We start from the raw sequence: 22534 nt of genomic DNA, 5'->3' as shown, positions 1-22534 counted from the left end.
ACTTCACTGGGGATTGCTGTAGCTGTCTAGGCCCACTGCCCCAGCAGTGTCTCATTTCTGAAATCTGAAAGAGAACACAACAACATTGTCATCAAACCTGGCATAAAGTAACTTAAATTTACCCTGCCTCCCCACTTTCCTCCTGAGAAGCGGTACATCCCCTGCTGCTCTACTGCATTATGTGGTGAAGGAGACAGCGACACTCCACTAGTTGATGGAGCAATATCACCTGGAATCAGAGTATTCCAGTCTTTTTCCTAAAGAGAAACACTGGAGAAAGAAACCACTAGTATAGCAACAAAATAAAACACAACCTTCTCCACAAATAAAATAAAACTCAATTATTTTGGTGGGAAGAAATGAATTAAATCAAGCACTACACTTCAAAAACCAAGACCAAGAGTTGTCAGTGCTTACAGTGATATACACTGGACCTCATGGCCCACAGGCAATCTAGCAAGTGGTCCAGAGGGAGCTGATGAGTCTTTTCCATGGCATCTACTCTGCTGCATGCTTGTGCTTGCATAGTCGCTGATCCTGGTGACACACATGTACTGTTGTTGATTTTTTTCAGGAAAGAACTGACACATTCAGTGTAACAAACAATGGTCAAGAAGTCTAAATAGACAGTGGATATAAGGTACTTGTTCAAAGGAGCTGTGCTGGGCTAAGACACAACAACCTATACACCCAACTGTGCTTCCATATGTGGATGTGGTGCACTGTGCATCTGGAACAAAATGGCTAGTGTGGATGCTCTACATAACTGCTGTTTGCAGTGGTTCAGTTAGTGTAGATGCCTGTTCCAGATACACTCTAGTGTTACCTTTCTGATTCACATGCATAATGGTGGTGGTGAAGAGTTTGCTCATGTTGTGGTAGTTTAGATTTTGTGCCCCTTTTTTTTTTCTTGACTTGTATAACTTTCCCCTTAGTCTCACTTTGTGAAAAACTCCTGGAGGGCTAGAGCAGGTGGATCCTAGGTGTTATGACTCAGACTCCTGGCTTCCTTGAACAGTATTATGCTTTTATCTCAACAAAATGTGTTTTATCCTTGGCTTAGTGGCTGGGTTGTAGTAATTTGCACACCGTTATCTTGATGCAATGAATTATTTTAATTAGAATACTTCCTTTAACACAATTTTATGCATGGGAGGTGCACTTGTCCTGAGATGCAAATACCTTTTATATACTACCTGGGAAGGGGGTGTGGAAGAAAAAATAATCATGCTGACTTGTAGTAAATGAACTTGTTACCCCAAATACTGCTGGCAAGTGTAAATTCCACTTCCTGACCCAGTGGGGATGCGCTCCTAAAGGAAGATCAGGTATTTTTGCCATCACACCCCTTAGGGATAGTGCTATGGCAACAGTCCTGAAGTGTGGTTGGAACATTGCAGGTGGAGGCTGCCTAGGCCATTACCCAAGCCAAGGTTGTTAAAAGCCCTCTGTTGGATGGGTGGGTTGCAGGTGCATTGTCATTACAATCCCCCTTCCAAAGGAGGACATTCTACCACAAAAGGCCCTGGATCATGTTGGCAGAAACTGGTGAAAACTAAAACTGAATCTAGCCCATTATATGAAATTTTGGCCCTTGTACTTTTGCCCCAGTTCCAAAATCCTGTAGACATGCTTTTTGTGTATAGGCACCATTATTTTAGCACCTTTTAAAGGAAAACTGTTAGAAAATGTACGTGCAATACTGCAATGCATGCAAGCTAAAGAATAACTTTACTTTTTGCTTCCTCTTCTATTCCCTTCCCCTTGTCTATCCAGGATCTACTGGAAACATGAACCTTCTTAAGTGCTATGCCAACCAAATCACTGCTTCCATAGTTGGTGTTCCTCACTTTTGGGATGGCCTACGAATTCAACCACAGGCTCAAATGTGTGTGGGTGGTTGTGTGGGGGGACTGGATTCCACTCCACATCAACTTTTCATTTATGAGCTTGGAAATTGATTTGGAATCTAGTTTACATGGACTTATTCTCTGCTTATTTTATTTCAGTAGATTTTAACTCATTATTGTTAAAATTATATCTAATTTTCTTTGAGTTAGGCACCTGTGTCATCAGTGTGGTTATGTAAATTCTGTTGTTTTGATTCAGCTAATCATGGTAATACTGTGTTTTTAAAATACACTTAGAGGAAAGGGGCCTGTTATCACTTCACTTAATGATACCACATTGGTATTATTCTTTCTAACCTTCTAATTAATCAGGATATTCTACTTTGTTGTAGTTTGAGATTATTATTATGGTTTGACATCTAAAACGTCACTGCTTTGTGGGTACAGCATCCAAAAATCCCCATTTTAAAGCCAACTTTTAAATATGAGGGTTTCTTTCCCTATTTTTATGTAGCAATGTAAACTACAATATCCTGGGTAAAGGAAGTCTGTATTTTAAGTAACTCAGTTATCTTCCCTGCTCCAATATGGCAGGGTATAAATAGAGCAATAGCTGACATTACATCATTGTTGCCTTCTGCACAGATGGCTAGGGACCTGAGAGTTCAAGAAAAGGGCAGCCGGAATTGAAACCTCCCAAACCACAAAACTACAGTAAGGTTCAGACATGGAATACAGATCTTTCTTTTTAGAAATACAACTACAAAAAGGAAAGAGCATTTAAAGCTGCTGCCACACTTTTCTCTCCTAAAGACAGGGTAAAAAAAGGAAGTGAAACAGACTGGGTTGGGGGAGGGAAGAGTCTTCTCTGCCCACTTCATTTACAAGGTTTGCAACGACTGTAACTCTTCAAAAATTTGTCTTGAAACCACATCGCCCTACACCAAAGTCACTGCAACCTGGTAAATGGTATACACGTATCTTTGTAGAAACAAAGCAATTAATGTCCATTCAGTATTATGGAAATGACTTACTGAAATGAATCTACAAAAAAGGCATTTATTTGATAAAATCAATGTACATTTGAAAAATACTAAAATAAGCAAATCATTGCATGAAAATCTTTGCAGCTGTAAAGAACACCAATAGAACTGTTGGACCACCTGCCATATAGAAGCAGGCAGTGCAGATACCCATAGCAAAGTGAATTAGAAATGAGGGATTTGAGGTTAGCTCAAAGGCTGCTGTTGTGCTCCACAGAAAGGTCACAGGTGGCCTTCAAAATCTTAAATTAGCCTTTGCTACCAACATTGTCGCATTGCATAGAATAATCAAGCTTTCGTGTACGTGCAAACAAGTGTTTGGCAACTCATGCAATTTTACTGCAAGTCTTGCAATACTTGGTATGGGTATTTTTCCCAACAGTCCAGGTCCCAGAAGGCTGTGTCACTAAATGTGATTCTAAGCTTGCATTTAGAATGAAGTAAGTTTATAGTCCTTGTGGTTGTAGAGATGCTTGAAAATGCAAACGCTAAAAGCTCAAAATAAAGGCTGTCACGCAATTAAAAAAATTAAGCGGGTAATTAAAAAATAATAGAATACTACTTATTTAAAATATTTTCAGATGTTTTCCACATTTTCAAATATACCGAGTTCAATTACAACACAGAATACAAAGTGTACAATGCTCTCTATCATGAAAGTTGAACTTACAAATGTAGAATTATGCACAAAAAATGACTACATTCAAAAACAAAACAATGTAAAACTTTAGAGTCTGCAAGCCCACTCAGTCCTACATCTTGTTCAACCAATCACTCAAACAAATTTGTTTACATGGGCAGGAGATAATGCTGCCCACTTCTTGTTTATAGTGTCACCTGAAGCGTTCGCATGGCACTGTTGTAGCCGGCATTGCAAGATATTTACGTGCAGATGCGCTAAAGATTCATATGTCTTTTCATTCTTCAACCATCTGTCCAGAGGACATACATCCATGCTGATCATGGGTTCTGCTCAATAACAATCCAAAGCAGTGTGGACCGACACATGTTCATATTCATCATCTGAGTCAGATGCCTCCAGCAGAAGGTTGATTTTCTTTTTTGGTGGTTTGGATTCTGTAGTTTCTACATCAGAGTGTTGCTCTTTTAAGACTTCTGAAAGCATGTGCCACCCCTCCTTCCTCTCAGAGGAAGGCACTTCAGATTCTTAAATCTTGGGTCCAGTCCTGTAACTATCTTTAGAAATCTCACATTGGTACTTTCTTTGCATTTTGTCAAATCTACATACAGTGAAAGTGTCCTTAAAACGAACAACATGCTGGGTCATCATCCGAGACTGCTATAACATGAAATATATGGCAGAAAGTGGGTAAAACAGAGCAGGAGACGTACAGTTCTCCCCCAAGGAGTTCAATCACATTGAATTAACAATTTCTTTTTTTAACAAGCACCATCAGCATGGAAGCATGTCCTCCAGAATAGTGACCAAAGCATGAAGGGGCATACAAATATTTACATATCTGGCACACAAATAGCTTGCAATGCAGGTTACAAAAGTGCCATGCGAATGCCTGTTCTCACTTTCTGGTGACATTGTAAATAAGAAGCAGCACCTGTGTGAACTTAGTCTGCAACTGCAAATATTTATTATTTGAAGGATTGACCCATGTTTACTTGATTCCTATACTAAACTCCATGATAAACAATAAAACCACCCTAGGACTGATACTTATTCCGGCACCAGGGGAAACTAAAAAGAAAAGTGCCCACACTGGAACCCTGCATCTAAAGCTCTTTGAATTCTGGGGCTGGGATGCGCGAAGAGCCAGCTCTCTGTGAGGTCCCTTCTAATCCTATTAGGGGAATTTGACGGAGGGGAGTGTTACGATCCCGCTCTCCTCATGTTTTAAACACTGCCAGCGTGCACCCTCCAGCTCAAAAGGGCACAGGACCAAAGGGACCGGTTCTATAATTTGCCTCAATCCGCAGCTAAAGTTGCAGCCTGGATCTCCCAGCTTCCCCGAGAGGAAGGATTGCCTTGGCGAAGGTCCCAAGGCACGGAGGGCTCTGTGGCGGGGGGGGGGGGGGAATGAACCCAGGCATCCCGGTGCCCAGTTCAGTTCTCCCCCCGCCCCGCCTTGTCCAGCTCAGGTCAAGTGGGTCGGGGCAGGGCTTCTGCTACCGCCCGCGGCGCCTCAGGCTACAGGCGGGCGTGCATGGACCGCCTCCACAAGGGAAGGAGAAGGGGGCGTTGAGCTAGTAGGCCGGCAGGCAGACGCTCGTTACTCCTCCCCTCAGCCAGACAAGGGGCGTCTCTGGCGAACGGAGGCCGGGGCTCTGGGGCGCTCCCCCACCTCGCTTGAAAAACAATCACACACCGACCCACCACCGAGCAGCGGCTGCCGTCTGTCCCCCGGAGGCAGGATCCATGGTTCCCGCAAGCGGTTGTAGCCTCCTGGCCTTCAGCTTCCTGCTCCTGCAGGCCGGCGGTGAGTGCCGAGCGGGGGTCGGCCGGGCTGAGCAGCGTCCGCTCGCCAGAGCTTGGGGTGGCCCCGTGAGGGCTGCTCCTGGTGAACCGGAGTGTGGGGCGCGGAGGTGCTGCTCCCCGAGGCGCTTGGCAGGGGCACCTTGTTGGGAACCCTCCTTTCAAACTCCGCCGTCCCAGCTAGGGAGCCCCCCCCCGCGCCTGGCTGGGGCGGGAGGAGCTAATTTCAGTGCTGTCGGGGGCTTGGTCTTGTTGTCTTCAAATGTCCCCGTCAGGGCTACACTCGCTCTTCAGCCTCCCATAAATACAGGAGGGGCAGTAAAGGCTCGCCGCCCCAGCCACTGGTACCGCTGTAATAGGGACTTGCGGGAGGCAAGGCGGGAGAATAGTAAATACTCAGTATTTACTCGGCAGGAAGGACTAAATAAACTTTGTCTAGATACTGGGAAACACTTTCTCGACAGTGAGATCCATTAGATCATGGAATAGACTCCATAGGAGATCAATGAACACCGTAATAGCCGAGTCATTTAAAACTAGATGAAGCTTTGGAGAGTATCATAGGAAACAATCTTGCCTTGGCCTAGGGACTGAGAAGGGGTGACTAGATGACTTCACAGGAATTGTAATGAACATATTCATTCCTGATCGATTTCTTAACAATATTGAATATTACATCTTTTCATTCTGAATATAAATGTTGTGGCATGTTTGGTCCCAAACATTTAGGTATTAACATTAGGTAGGATTCCATCCCTTCCCACAAACAGCTGCTAGTGTAAAAACCCTCTCCTGTGCATCCAGTCCAGTTTCCTGTTTGTCCTAATACATGGGAAGCTCAAATAGACCAGAAGCATATTTGCAAGTGGCCCTGGGGCTCTTCAGAAAATATACTGGCTGCTGTTGAGCAGGGGTACCTGATCAAGATGTCTTAAGGCCCCTTTACCACAAGAATTAGAAAAACAAAAATGTTCAGAACATCAAACAACTCTCTTTTTCAAAACAAAAAAGAAACTGCGGTAGAAGGCTATGGTTCCCCAAGAGAATGTTTTAGTAACATCAGTGATCTTGGGGAGTAATGGTTTAACATGTGAAAACTAAGATGCGCTTTACCTTGTGCTACCTTGTTGCAGTGTTTTTTGGTTTGGGGATTTATTTTTCTCTTTTATTTTTTTACAGTGGTAACATGTTCTGAGTAAACTACTGAGCAAAAAAGTCACAAGGCTGTTAATGTCATATCATGATATTAATTTGGAAGAACTACAGTCACAAATAACACTGGCGACTAACACTAATCTAGTTAAGATTTTCAAACATGACTAGTGATTTATGGGACCTCATTTTTATTTATTATTTTTTGCTAGTACTAGAAATCTTTAAAGGGACCCATTTCTTTAAAGAAGGGGGGTGCTTAGTACTTATGGAAATTGAGCATTTTCAAGGTAACTAAGATTGGGCATCCAAAAAAATCAACACACAAATGTCAAGGTTTACAAAATTGGTTTTAAATTTTTCATACAGCTCTAATAATCTATTTCATGCAAAGAAAACTTTTGATCTGGCATCAGGCATAAATGGAAAATATCTACAGGAAAGGAGCTTAATTAGGAAGACTAGCTGGCTTGGAGCTCAGGAAAAAGTCAAAGTTAAAGGAGCCTCAGCTTTTCCTTTACATCAAGGTCATCACTCTCAGTGCAAGTTAGTTCAATTCATTTGAGGGGGGAGGGAGAGAGAGGAATATTCACAGATATGTTTTTAAGCTTATTAATCAAGTTAGCTATGAATTGTGTCCAAATTGACTTACTGACAGTATAATAAAAAACATCTGTTAGGAGTGGTCCACCAGCAGGAGAGTGAATTTGTGTGGGGGGGTGGAGGGTGAGAAAACCTGGATTTGTGCTGGAAATGGCCTAACCTGACGATTACTTTAGATAAGTTATTACCAGCAGGACAGTGGGGTGGGAGGAGGTATTGTTTCATATTCTCTGTGTATATGTAAAGTCTGCTGCAGTTTCCACGGTATGTATCTGATGAAGTGAGCTGTAGCTCACGAAAGCTCATGCTAAAATAAATTGGTTAGTCTCTAAGGTGCCACAAGTACTCCTTTTCTTTTTGCGAATACAGACTAACACGGCTGTTACTCTGAAACCGGTAACAACTATGAATACTATACTGACATGAATCTGTTCTTGAACAGTAGTAATTGGTGATTGGATAAACTCTTTATCAGGGAATTGTCCCATCAAATAACTCAGCTAAATTAGATGATTTTTAGGTAAGAACATCTGGGGATAGTTGATGCAATTCAAAAGAGGAGAACTACCAATAGGCTTCTTAGCAGACATGCCAAACTCATGAAAAAAACACAGAAATTGGGCTTGTTTTAAGCTTAATTGGCTTGTGAATTGCGTGTTGGCTAGTTTTTGGCTTGTAGCTTATTGCTTCTTTTTTTTTTATCGGCTCCGGCAAGCAGGGGTAAGGGGGGGGAAGAGTCAGGGTCGCACAGCGGGCCCTCCACAGTCCCAGACTGCACACTGGGGGGATCTAGCCACATAGAGTGTTGGGGTTCTTAGGGATTGGCTTGTTTTGGCCTTGTTTTGCAATGGGATTAGCTTGATTTTTGGCTTATTGTGAAAGTCAGGGTGTTTATTTACCATGTGAAAGTTGGCAACTGTGCTTCCTAGCTGTTACGTTGACCACTCTGTTATATCCCTTCCCTCCCACCCCCACCTGATTTTAAGCTCTTCAGAGCAGGAACTGTCTTATATTTTAAAGAACACCTAGCACAATCTAGACTGTGGGCGTTAATGTGGTCGAAATAATTAGTAATGAAGCTGAGGACGTTATCATTGACAGCTTAGTTTATTTAAACTCATTTGTCAATGAAATTAATAGGGCCTTGGGAATAACAGGGAGTTGAAAATAACTGAGGATCATATGTAGTTTATTATACCTTGCAGTCAAATTAAACAATAAATTTACATTGTTATAGTAGTCCTTCCTGCAAATGTGTTTCTTGTCTATTTTAATTTAGTATAGATTAGAATGTACCTCTTCTGCCTTTATTTTAACACTCTACAATTTGTTTGCCTCTGTGCTCAGGCCTGTGGTAAACCTGGATAAACCCTTTTGTTTTTGTCTTTACGCAACACAGAAGTAATATATGTGGAAGTATCTTAATTGCTTTGCAATTCCTTATTTTAGACAGAGGAAAGAGAACAGTTTATGATTTTGCTTCCTACACAAACATATTTCTTCATTCCATAAGAAAACCATTATACCAGAAGTGAGATCATATGGGCACAATTTGCAGAAGTCTTTAGAAGGCATTAATAAACCAGAATTTCCTGTTACCTTTTGAATATATCTGAGTCTTCAAATCTGGGTGGTGGTTTTGGTTTTTGTGTTGTTAGTTATTTCTCAGAATTAGAGATGGATAAAATATTCAGATGAAGATTAGTATTGGAGAACCATGTAATGAGGGAAACAGAGAGAGGAGAGATTATTTAAACTACAGCAGAATCCGTTTAAAATACAACAGTAATAACTTCTTAATCTCTTAATAAAATATGTTAATTTAATATTTTAATGTACAATAACTCAACATCCTTATTCAGAAGATACAGACTGTCAGAGGAACAATAACACCTGAAATAATTTGAGATCCTCAGATAAAAAGGTGCTTTAAGGGCAAATTTTTCTACCATCATTTGTTAATTCACAATATGATATTACCCTTGGTTTGCAGATGGTAAACTGAGGCACATAATTTGTAACGTGCACATGGTTAAACAGTGAGTCAACACAAGTGTCAAGCAGGGAATAGAAACCAGGAAATATTGTTCTCAGTTCCATGTTGCAACAACGAGTCTGGTTACTCTCTTCTCAGAGGTAAGGTAATCTCTAAATCCTGGATCCAATCAAAAGGAGACAAACCTAAAACCATAAAAGTCCAATAACGGGATAGTCCCTACCATCTCATTTATTGCCATATTAAGTTGGGTGAAATGGGGTCGCCACAGTTTCAATCTTTCAGTAATACTGTTCTCATAGGTTTTTTGTTTTTAACTAAATTTATTTTAAATAACAGGTCCTGACATGTGGTTATACTGGATGCTTTAAAATATGGCTAAAGAAAGTGTCAAAACCGTATAGACTATTAACAGAAATATATCTTGAAACAACAAAAATAGTTCAGTATCAAGGAGTTCTCTCCTCTGCCCACAAAATGTGCATCCCTGGTCTTCACACTAATACTTAACTCTAAAGTATGTTGTGGAACCTGATAAATTGTAAAGCTTCTTGAAATCCTCAGATGCAAGGAGTGAAGTATTATCAGCCTCCAGAATGTGAGCTGCCAAAATATTAAAGATGACCTTAAAATGGGAAGGATGAACTGAACTGTCTTTTAGGTATAAAAATATGTAAACTGTATGCAACGTTGTTGTTTGTTGTTTTTTAACAGTAGGTATGCAGGTCTCTTCTATCTTGTGAGACTCTGTACTCTAACTGTGAAATTGACTTCACAAGAGACCAGACTTAAAATCCCTTGCCTTCTCAACTACTTTGACTTTAAGTTGGATCATATAAATTGCCTACCTAGCGCCAATGCATAATAAAAATTGGAGAGAAGTGATGGCTTGGTTAAAGCTGAATCACCCCATACCTTCAGTTGAGCTAGGGGTGGCCAACCTGTGGCTCCAGAGCCACTTGTGGCTCTTCAGAAGTTAATATGCGGCTCCTGGTACAGGCACCGACTCCGGGGCTGGAGCTACAGGCACCAACTTTCCAGTGTGCCGGGGGGTGCTCACTGCTCAACCCCTGGCTCTGCCACAGGCCCTGCCCCCACGCCACCCCTTCCCACGCCCTCCTCTGAGTCTGCAGTGCCCTTGCTCCTTCTCCTCCCCCCCCAGAGCCTCCTGAAGGCCACAAAACAGCTGATCGGGAGGTGCAGGGGAAGTGCTGATCGGTGGGGATGCCGGTGGGCAGGAGGCACTGGGAGCCGAGGGGGAAGCTGATGGGGGGGGCTGCTGATATATTACTGTGGCTCTTTGGCAATGCACATTGGTAAATTCTGGCTGCTTCTCAGGCTTAGGTTGGCCACCCCTGAGTTAAGCTGTGAAAGCTCAGAGAACACCTCTGAAACCCCCTAGCCAAAGGAGAGACCAGATGATGTCTTTATTATATTTCTAAAGTTAACGTGCAGGAAAAACCATAAAATAAACCTTTCATTCTTTATACATGATAGATAGAAAAAGGAACAACATCGAACAAAACAAAACATAACATAAAATTCTTGCAGATCACCTTGAAAACTGGGGGGACCAGTCAATGAAAGATTTTTGTCATTGAATTCTGTAGGATTGGGATTTGCCCCACAGCTTTTTAAAAGATACAGATCCATGTGGGCATCTGAATCAATAGTACATGTTACTCTGATGCATCTTGTGCATCAAATCAAATACCTGGAAAGATTTTATTAAAAGTTTTTCTTTTAACACTGATTTTGGTACTCATGCAGCATTTTTAGAAGAGCCCTGATTGGCTAATAAAGTTGGTACCATGATCCTTGAAAGTCATTGCTGTATTTGCTAGCCGCCATTGTGATGAAAATAACACTACAAGGAATGTCTACAATTTTATTTTCAAACAGTTTTCTCCTTTATGTGCCTGGGAGAACACTTGGAGAGAGCTAACCTATCTTGGTTGGAGAGAGCATATTATAAATGGAAAGACTGAAGGCTAAGAACTCACCTTAGCTCTGATGGAAATCATTAATTTAGAAGACACAACTGAAGTAGTATTTATTACATTCTGATATGATGTTGCGGATGACAATAAGGTGGGGGGAGAGGTAGATACACTGGGTAAGGATGGAGTTCAGAGTGACCTAGACAAATTGGAGGCTTGGGCCAAAAGAAATCTGATGAGGTTCAACAAGGACAAGTGCAGAATGCTGCACTTAAGAAGGAAGAATCCCATGCACTGCTACAGGCTGGGGACTGACTGTCTAAGCAGCAATTCTGCAGAAAAGGATCTGGGGATTATAGTGGATGAGAAACTGGATATGAGTCAGCAGTGTGCCCTTGTTGCCAAGAAGACTAACGGCATATTGGGCTGCATTAGTAGGAGCATTGCCAGCAGATTGAGGGAAGTGATTATTCCCCTCTATTCAGCACCGATGAGGCCACATCTGGAGTATTGCGTCCAGTTTTGGGCCCCCCACTATAGAAAGGATGTGGACAAATTGGAGAGAGTCCAGCGGAGGGCAATGAATATGATCAGGGGGCTGTGGCACATGACTTACGAGGAGAGGCTGAGGGAACTGGGCTTGTTTAGTCTACGGAAGAGAAAAGTGAGGGGGGATTTGATAGCAGCTTTCAACTACCTGAAGGGGGGTTCCAAAGAGGATGGAGCTCGGCTGTTCTCAGTGGTGGCAGATGACAGAACAAGGAGCAATAGTCGCAGTGCAGGAGGTCTAGGTTGGATATTAGGAAACACTATTTCACTAGGAGGCTGGTGAAGCACTGGAATGAGTTACCTAGGGAGGTGGTGGAATCTCCGTCCTTAGAAGTTTTTAAGGCCTGGCTTGACAAAGCCCTGGCTGGGATGATTTAGTTGGGGTTAGCCCTGCTTTGAGCAGGGGGTTGGACTCGATGATCTCCTGAGGTCTATTCCAACCCTAATTTTCTATGATATGATACTAGATGAGCTGACAGCTAATGTAGATACATCCAAACGTGTTTGATTTTTAAATGTCTGACTGTTGGTTATTTCCTTATTTTCAGCTTTGGGTGAATATTGTAGGGAATACACAGATTCTGATGGACGCACATATTCTGAAAAATCCTGCCCACAGTTCTGCTGTGGAAACTGCATCAGCCGATATTGCTGCTTGGATAGGTCATATAAATTTGGAGAAGATGAACAATTTATGTGTAATGTGCTGGACGACAGGTATGTGACAAACTCAAGTGTGTGAGCTAGTACATTTTTTTTTTTTCTGCATACCAAAAGATGATAGATAAGGGTATATGATTTTATAGTTAGAACAAAGAATTTGAACTAGGTCCCAGAGCTGTAACTAAGCATTTTAGCGCCCCGGGTAAGCAAGCATATTTGCACCCTCTACTGTTTTTCTACCCCATTTTTCTGCCTTTGTAGCTTTGCGCCCTGGCCAGCTGCCCCACGCGCCCTGTACTGGTTACGGCCATGGTAGGTCCTTCAGGTTTTAGCCATGTGTAGTGGGGTAGACACCCGCTCCTGCCCTGAAGGGCTGAAAAGCCAGCCCTTGGAGAGGGCTGGGGCTGTGGGCTAGAAGCTGGGCTGATTGGGGAAGTAGCCGCAGCTGGGCCATACCCCAATCAGGCCACAGCTGGCCTGTATAAGAAGGCCAGGGCAGCCAGGAGTAGTCAGTCTCTCTCTGCCTTTAGAGGGAGAAGGGCCTGGCTGCTGGGGAGCTTGAGAGAGTACCTGGGGTGGAGCAGGGCTGGGGGAAGGCCAGAGGGGCTGGGGAGCTCCGGCCTGGAAACCCCCAAAGCTGTAGGCCTAGAGTAAGGCCAAATAGGTACTGGGGTTGCAGGGGGCAGCCCATGGGTAGGCAGAGGCAGCAGGTCCAAACCCATCGCCTGTGATGAGTGGCTGATACACTGCAGTCTGCCCAGGGAGCGGGGCTAAGTGAGGACTGGCAGTAGCCAAGACTGAGGTGAAGTGGGGATAGTGGGTGGGGGGGGTTTCCCTGGGTGGGGAGACCCTGAGCCTGAGGGGCAGCACCCCAGACAAAACGGCACTGGGTCCGGGAGGGGCACGGGGGCTAGTGACAGGCGGATCACCAGATGGCAGAGGGTGTTCCAGAGGCTGGTGAGCTAATTCCCAAGGATGACCAGCAGGAGCAGCTACTGGGTGCATCTGTGCCCGGTTACACCATGTCACTGAATCATGGACTTCAGTAAGCCTTATTTCCTTAACAGCATTTGACTGGTGGGTAAACTGAGGCTTAAACTCTTGCCTACCTGACAGGATTGTAGAATTTGTTGAATGTTTGTTTGCAACACTTATTGGAAACCTCAGATGAAAGCAGTGGAGAATTAGTCCTTTTGCAGTATAAAGCAGTTGCATAATACTTCTCAAACATGGAGAAACTGGGTGCTTAAATTTAAATTGTGACCTAGTGTATAGTGTTTGTTAATATGATAGCATAAAACAAAAAAAGAGAAATAAACCATCGCTTTGCAAAGATCATTTTTAGGGCTTTTCAGCGATAAAGTTAATCACAATTAATTGTGCAGTTAAAAAATTCATCGTGCGATTAATTGTGCTGTTAAACAATAATAGAATGCCATTTATGTAAATATTTTTGGATGTTTGCCACATTTTCAAATATATTGATTTCAATTACAACACAGAATACAAAGTGTATTATAAACAGTTGCATTGTAGAAATAAAATAGTATTTTTCAATTCACCTAATACAAGTACTGTAGTGCAATCTTTTTATCATGAAAGTTGAAATTACAAATGTAGAATTATGCACAAAAAATAACTGCATTCAAAAACAAAACAAAGTAAAACTTTAGAACCTACAAGTCCACTCAGTCCTACTTCTTGTTCAGCCAGTCACTCAGACAAACAATTTTGTTTACATTTGCAGGAGATAATGCTGCCCGCTTCTTGTTTACAGTATCACCTGAAAGTGAGAACAAGCTTTCACATGCCACTGTTGTAGCTGGTATTGCAAGATATTTATGTGCCAGATATGCTAAATATTCATATGTCTTTTTATGCTTCAACCACCATTGCAGACGACATGCGTCCATGCTGATGATGGGTTCTGTTCCATAACTATCCAAACAATGCAGATCGAGGCATGTTTATTTTCATCATCCGAGTCAGATGTCACCAGCAGAAGGTTGATTTTATTTTTTGGCGATTCAGATTCTGTAATTTCCACGTTGGAATTTTGCTCCTTTAAGACTTCTGAATGCATGTGCCACACACTTCAGATTCTTAAATATTGGGTCGAGTGCTGTAGCTATCTTTAGAAATCTCACATTGGTACCTTCTTTGTATTTTGTCAAATCTGCTGTGAAAGCGTTCTTAAAACGAACATGTGCTGGGTCATCATCCGAGACTGCTATAACATGAAATATATGGCAGAATGTGGGTAAAACACAGAGCAGGAGCCCTACAATTCTCCCCACAAGGAGTTCAGTCACAAATTTAATTAATGTATTATTTTTTTAACGACCGACATCAGCATGGAAGCATGTCCTCTGGAATGGTGGCCAAAGCATGAAGGGGCATATGAATGTTTAGCATATCTAGCATGTAAATACCTTGCAGTACTGGCTACAAAAGTGCCATGCAAATGTCTGTTCTCACTTTCAGGTGACATAAATAAAAAGTGGGCAGCATTATCTCGCATAAATGCAAACAAACTTGTTTGTCTCAGCGGGTGGCTGAACAAGAAGTAGGACTGAGTGGACTTGTAGGCTCTAAAGTTTTATGTTTTGTTTTTGAGTGCAGTTATGGAACAAAAAGAAATCTACTTTTGTAAGTTGCGCTTTCACGATTAAGAGATTGCACTATGGTACTTGTATGAAGTGAATTGAAATACAATTTATTTTGTTTATCGTTTTTATAGTGCAAATATTTGTAATAAAAATAATGTAAAGTGAGCACTGTACACTTTGTATTCCGTGTTGTAACTGAAATCAATATATTTGAAAATGTAGAAAAACATCCAAAATATGTAATAGATTTCAATTGGTATTCTATTATTTAACAGTTTGATTCAAACTGTGATTAATCGCAATTAATTTTTTTGAGTTAATCGTGTGAGTTAACTGCGATTAATCGATCACCCTAATCATTTTGTTACTCCGTGCCAGTGTTTACTGTATGTGGGGGACTGCAAAAGATTAAGAATTAAAATAAGTAGACTTTTAATGACGTGGCAAGGATGAAGATGGGTGCTATTGGTTTCATTTCCCTTACTCAGTTTTCAAAAGTTTGGGGAACAACTGCTTGGGACTATCCTGATTAATATGCACATCACTGTGGCTTTTCACCATCAAAAGGATGATGCCTTTGAGAACAAGAATGCAATACTTTGTATCTGTCTGGCATTACTTTAAAGTAACCTCTATTTCTGTTAACCAAGCCAGATCAAAATGATCTTGAAAATGAAAATGAAAATTAACTGGATTTCATCTGGCTTTATATATTTTTCCTATTCGTGAGCTCAAGAGAATATCTTGAGCTATCGTACTCATGGGAGTAGGCATATGGTTTCTCATGTGCTCTAGGAATCCAAAGATAATACACTGACTTCTGAAGAGTGGAAACAAGTCCAGTTTTGGTTGGATTGGCCTTTCCCCTGTGCATGAAATGTCATTGCGAAGGCATGGAGTACTTGGTAAAAAGAACTTAAATTCCACTTTTGAGATGTGTATCTGTCTTATTACAGGACATATCAACCCCTCAAGGAAGAAACGTTGAAGTTGCGTTCACACTTCGATGATGACTGGGGACCCGGACCCAGGTAAATAACTTAAGGCTTACATCTGTTTTTATCAAAGATACTTTATTAATGTGGTGTATTACAACACATGCAAAATGAAAATACTGACAAGTCACGCCACAGTGTTCTCAAGATTACTGTATATTTTAGTTTATATGAAGAAGTAGGGCCTTGGAGATAAACATTGCATAATGTTAGTTTAGGCCATAATCTCAATAGTATGTAATTTTCCATCTTGTTTAGTGAATGGGAGTTTTTCTAAACCATTGTTGTTCTTTTACTATATTTAAACATTGGCAGACTTTTTTAGCATATAGTGGCTAAATTTTAAAATGCTTCTTCCATTTTAAGAGTCTAAATATTTCTGGCATTCTCTCTCTATAGAATAGAGAACACTGATAAAACTGGTAATGCTTCTCAAACTGGTAAAAACTTGAAGTATGCCTGCCTTACTACTAGTAGCATGGGTGGGTGGGTGGGTTGGTTTTTTTTGCTTTTAGTTTGTTTGTTACAGTGCCCATAAGAGTGTTAGTCTTTTATTTGTACCATTCAATACCTATCTTCTTGCACTGAAGCAATTAAAACTTAATTTTGGGTGTGATGACTAAAGGAGGTAGAGGAAGAACAAGGGTTACGCTAATTTAGTGATGAGGACTGTGATGTCTGTCTTATGCAGCTATATCCTGTGGTTTTCTAGTTTAAATATGCGCACACCTTCATGGCTCCACTTAGTTTATCTAATACTACTTAAAATTGACTCTCTGCTTATGAGCATCATGAAAGAAGAAGGGATTTGAATGAGTTAGGGTCAGTGATGAGGCCAACAATAAACTAGAAAGACCAGAATTGGGAGGGCATTCCATGTATATGGAAGTGTGAAAAATGGCACAAAAATGATTCTGGGAAGAGTAGGCAAATGTACAAGAAAGCTGATATAGTTGGTGGGAGGGGACAACCGTAATAAGAAACCGCTGGATATGTAGGCAGAGGTGGAGTTAAAGGTCTTGAAGATGAGGATGAAGATTACATTTGATGTGATAGTGAAAGGCAAGCTAAAAAGGTGATGACATGGTGTGTTGGTTTAGAGAATCTGTCTGTATTTAACTTACAAATTCTGTTTGATATTGGGGACTCAGTTTGTCAGTCTCGGGCTGCAAATTCCATTCTGAATGTGGGGCTAGTTGTGGTCCCTGTCTTTTTAGTTCTGTGTTGGTTTGCAAGTCCCAGGGGTGGTGACACAAGGAAGGGCAGTCTACAAGTCCGTCTTTTGAAAGGGTCAACCCTGGCCCAGACAGAGCAATGGGATAGCTGAAGTCTAGGGGGAAACCAGTTGTCTCCAGCTTCTCAGTTCGGACTAGGGTTTGGAGAATGGAAAATCCCCAGCCACAGGACAAAGTAACTAGGTGTTGGCGGTAGAACTTACAAACTCATAGAGCAGAGGAGAGAGAGAGGGGGGCATGCTTTTGTAGCAGTGGGGGTCCTGTTTAACCATTAGATCTTCTATACTAAATAGCTCTGCTGCCCTATTGTACTAGTTTTTCCTCTATTGCACCAAGTATTCAGTGCTCCTTAAAAACCCACTCATGTGACTGTAAGACTGCTATAGAGTTGTGGAGTATATTTTGAGTGATAAGTATACACAAATAATTGATACTCAACTCTATTAGTATTGAAAAAGAACTGGTTAGTGTGTTCTTCCATTACCCATGTTATTAATATAAACATCTATGCTTTCATGGTACAAATAAATCCTTAATTCATCCCATAGGGTTTCTTAAATTCTGAACCATGGGCTTTTTGGAAAGGGAGGTGGAGATGGAGATGGAGAAAGAGGGCCATGTTTTGTTCATATATCTTACTTTGCTTTTGCTATCAATATTTTCTTAAAGGATACTGTTTAGTAGGGAATAAAGCTAATATATTAACTTTACAAAATATTAGTGAAGTATTTATAATTCTAATGCCTTCAGAACAACTTCCTACCTGAACATTATTAGGAAAAAAAATATATAACACTGATTTTAAAATATGGCTTTGATGGAAGTTGGGTGCCATCTTACCTACAGAGAGGCTATTGAATCTCCGTAATGATGCTTAGGTTTTCTACAGTGTTCAGACATTGAATAAAACACTTTTTAAAGGTCTACTGTATATTTTTTTTTCTGTCACTATATGCTAAGATTCGTGAAACTAGTGTTAGTTACTCTGTGCAAGCCTCCTATTTTCAACAAAAGAAAGTAAATAACTTGGAGGAAGTGTGCACAAAGCAGAAGCTAAAGCATTGTGGTTTGTTTTGAGCAGCTGCTGTATTGAAAAAAGCAACAGTAAACTGAACAGCAAGATTAATGACCAAATGAGATGGCATATTCATAATTTCAGGGAAGCACTTTATATATTTCTTGCATCTAAGGAGTGAATAGTGCTTTTGCTTCAAAAGATAAAATAGAAGATGTTAACAGGATATACAAAGGTTATTTTTTTTCTCTTCTGTTTGTGATTTGTGTTGCAGTTAAAATTGAGTGATACTCATCCTGTGGCTTTGAGTGAGCTGTATCTAACGAGTAGGTGTGCTATATAGACTTCTGTTCTGTTTGACTTTGTGTTCTTATATTCACAGTTCAGCTTTACAGTCTGTTTTCTAAGTTTGACCCATGAGCTAACTGAAATGAAGAAATTAGCTAGGGCTGATAACATTTTGTATACTTAACTCTGAGCGGTACTTGCACAAGGTGGGTATGTTGGTGTGATGGTAACGGGAATGAAAATGACAAATGCCATACTCCAACATCTAGACTCCACCGCCTAGCACAGCTAGCAACTGTTTCAGGAGGAAGTGTGCAGTGCATGAGCAGTATGAATGCTGTTAATCTGTGTTTAAAGGAACAACAAAAAAGTTCACCGGAAATACTGCAAAGTTAAGTGGGGAAAGGAAGGCCAGGGACTTTGCACGTTTGTTTTCTCTCCATGGAAGCTTTAAGGGTAAGATCTCTCTCCCATTAAAATAAATGGCAACACCCCCACTGGCTCAAAGTTCAGCATTTTGCCTTTCCTCACCTCAATTACTCCAAGATGATAGGTGAAGGGATGAACTCTGGTTGTTTGCTATTCCATCTGGGCTTCTCTGAGCTTGAATTGTGGCTGGCTTGTAGACTAGGAGGAAGTCCATTACAAGTTTAACCAACTCTCACTGACATGGAAAAGGTTTAAGGTATTGGAATGGATTCCAGAGTTTGAAAACTGGAAGAAACAACTTTTTTGCCTAATAAAATTTTCTGTGGATTTAATTTACGTGATTCCTCTATAAATTAGGAGAGATCTACCTATTCATTTTGGATGTAACTTTTGACAATTGCTAACTGCCACATATGGCTATCACAGGGGTGGGCAAACTTTTGGCCCGAGGGCCACTTCGGGGTTGCGAAATGGTATGGAGGGCTGGGTAGTGGAAGGCTGTGCCTCCGCAAACAGCCTGGCCCCTGCCCCCTATCCGCCCCCTCCCAGTTCCCACCCCCTGACTACCCCCCTTTAAAATCCCTGACCCATCCAACCTCCCCACCCGTTCCCTGACTACCCCGATGCCTATCCACCCCCCCCCTCTTTGTCCCCTGATCGCCCCCTCCCGGGACCCCTATCCAACCCCCCCTACTACTGTAATGGCATAAGGAAAAAATTATTCATGTTCTAGTGCTAGCACACAGGTTACTCCAGTTCACCATTTTGTGCAATCATCTCCTCTCTTTCCTCAAAATTCTACTAGGTAAATTCTAAAACTTAAAGCATGTTTTCTGAAGATTTCCGGTTCCTTCTGAAGAATAGAATCTTAAACTTTTGGGATTCCTGAATCCATTACTCCAAATACCAAAGCTAAATGCCAGTAATCTCTCTATTCACAATTATTATTCTACTTTGTTATAAATTTGCCAGTGACGTGTTTTCTATTACAACTTCAATTCTTAAAGGATAACGTCTCCATGACTGTCATTCTTGGGTCTCAAGCCTCCAGTATAAAATTGGCAAAAACTCCCAAAGCTGAAGAGTTTTGGAGGATGACACCTTTCACACCCATACATGACTAGGTGGAACACTCTGATCCTGCTGTGTGAAAGGTGTATCCCAACAGTGCCCTTACTTGTCAGTTCCACAGTCACAGAAGTGGGGATGCACACAGTGTTTCTGGCTATGTATACCCCAAATTAAAAAACATAGTAAGAAAACCAAAAAAAGAGCCACCATGGCTAAACAACAAAATAAAAGAAGCAGTGAGAGGCAAAAAGGCATCCTTTAAAACATGGACGTTTAAATCCTAATGAGGAAAATAGAAAGGAGCATAAACACTGGCAAATGAATGTAAAATACAATTAGGAAGGCCAAAAAAGAATTTGAGGAACAGTTAGCCAAAGACTCAAAGTAATAGCAAAAAATTAAGTACATCAGAAGCAGGAAGCCTGCTAAACAACCAGTGGGGCCACTGGATGATAGAGGTGCTAAAGAAGCACTCAAGGACGATAAGGCCATTGCGCAAAAACTAAATGAATTCTTTGCATCGGTCTTCGTGGCTGAGGATGTGGGGGAGATTCCCAAACCTGAGCCATTCTTTTTAGGTGACAGATCTGAGGAACTGTCCCAGATAGAGGTATCATTAGAGGAGGTTTTGGAACAAATTGATAAATTAAACAGCAGTAAGTCACCAGGACCAGATAATATTCATCAAGAGTTCTGAAGGAACTCAAATGTGAAATTGCAGGAGTACTAACTGTAGTCTGTAACATATCATTTAAATCAGCTTCTATACCAGACTTCAGTACTGGGCAAACTGGTTGAAACCATAATAAAGAACAATATTGTCAGACATAGAGATGAACATAATTTGTTTTTAGTAAAGGGAAATCATGCTTCACCAATCTACTAGAATTTTTTGAGGGGGGTCAACAAGCATGTGGACCAAGGGGATCCAGTGGATGTAGCATACTTAGATTTTCAGAAAGCCTTTGACAGGTCCCTCACCAAGGGCTCTTACACAAAGTAAGCTGCCATGGGATAAGAGGGAAGGTCCTCTCATGGATTAGTAACTAGCTAACAGATAGGAAACAAAGGGTAGGTATAAATGGTCAGTTTTCAGAATGGAGAGAGGTAAATAGTGGTGTCCCACAGGGGTCTGTTCTGGGACCAGTCCTATTCAACATATTCATAAATAATTTGGAAAAAGGGGTAAACTGCGAGATGGCAAAATTTGCAGATGATGCAAAATTACTAAAGATAGTTAAGACCCAGGCAGACTGCGAAGAGCTACAAAAGGATCTCTCAAAACTGGGTGACTGGGCAACAAAATGGCAGATGAAATTTAATGTTGATAAATGCCAAGTAATGCACATTGGAAAGCAGAATCCCAACTATACATATAAAATGATGGGGTCTAAATTAGCTGTTACCACTCAAGAAAAAGATCTTGGAGTCATTGAGTGGATATTTTCAGAGAACTATCCACAATGTGCAGTGGCAGTGAAAAAAGCAAACAGAATGCTGGGAATAATTAAGAAACGGATAGAGAATAGGACAGAAAATATCATATTGCCTCTATATAAATCCATGGCATGCCCACATCTTGAATACTGTGTGCAGATGTGGTCGCCCCATCTCAGAAAAGATATATTGGAATTGAAAAAGGCTCAGAAAAGGGCTACAAAAATGATTAGGGGTATGGAACGGCTTCCATATGAGGTGCGATCAATAAGACTGGGACTTTTCAGCTTGGAAAAGAGACGGCTAACGGGAGATATGATTGGTGTAGAGAAAGTAGATTAGGAAGTGTTGTTTACTACTTTCATAACACAAGAAATAGGGGTCACCAAATGAAATTAATAGGCAGCAGGTTTAAAACAAAGTTTTTTTTGTTTTTTTTTTTTTTCACACAATGCACCGTCACCCTGTGGAACTCTTTGCCAGAGGATGTTGTGAAGGCCAAGACCATACAGGGTTCAAAAAAGAACTAGTTAAATTCATGGAGGATAGGTCCATCAATGGCTTTTAGCCAGGATGGGCAGGAATGATGTCCATAGCCTCTGTTTGCCAGAAGCTGGGAATAAGCGACAGGGGATGGATCACTTGATTACCTGTTCTGTTCATTCCCTCTGGGGCATCTGGCATTGGCCACTGTCGGAAGACAGGATACTGGGCTAAATGGACCTTTGGTCTGACCCAGTAGGGCCGTTCTTATGCTTTCAGTTAGAACAGGTTCAGCTGTATGTATTTCTGATACTTTTTGATGGCAACTGATGGCTTCTGTGGACAGCGCTCATGCCCACAGAAGCCAGCTCCTCTCCGAGACTCCATACGGACAAGAGTGTGCCTAACCCCCACAGTACTATTAAGCCCTGTCCAGGTATGGTTACTGTGATCAGCCTTGATGGTGCTAATTGAGCAGTAAGTACCTTTCTCAAGCCCTTTCCATGGTGAGTTGCATTCACAGTGCTTAATTTTTTAACATGAATTACTTTTACACTTTTGGTATGCTTTAAATCTTTTGCTTTTTGACATCAGGTGCTTTTAATATGTAGGTTAGCAGGTTAAATGTGAATGTCTGTGTGAATTTGCAATTGTTTTAATATCATCCATACTACATGGGTTTACAGACTGAGATGTAATTATTGGAAAACAGTGGACAAATTGGAAGGGT

General features: G+C 41.3%; 1 protein-coding gene across 1 annotated transcript in view; it reads left to right on the top strand.

Moving 5' to 3' along the window:
• The first annotated feature begins 5140 nt into the window (after nucleotides 1-5140).
• The window catches only part of SHISA5 (shisa family member 5), a 47833-nt gene continuing 30439 nt past the window's right edge, over nucleotides 5141-22534 (top strand). Inside the window, exons 1-3 of the mRNA XM_077822249.1 lie at nucleotides 5141-5343; nucleotides 12128-12296; nucleotides 15808-15882. Of these exons, the coding sequence (XP_077678375.1) occupies nucleotides 5283-5343; nucleotides 12128-12296; nucleotides 15808-15882 (305 nt within the window). The 5' untranslated portion in view covers nucleotides 5141-5282. The remainder of the gene's footprint in view (nucleotides 5344-12127; nucleotides 12297-15807; nucleotides 15883-22534) is intronic.

The sequence above is a fragment of the Eretmochelys imbricata genome, chromosome 7 (assembly GCF_965152235.1).
Source record: "Eretmochelys imbricata isolate rEreImb1 chromosome 7, rEreImb1.hap1, whole genome shotgun sequence".
Lineage (NCBI taxonomy): Eukaryota > Metazoa > Chordata > Testudines > Cheloniidae > Eretmochelys > Eretmochelys imbricata.
This window is presented reverse-complemented; position numbering and strand designations above follow the sequence as displayed.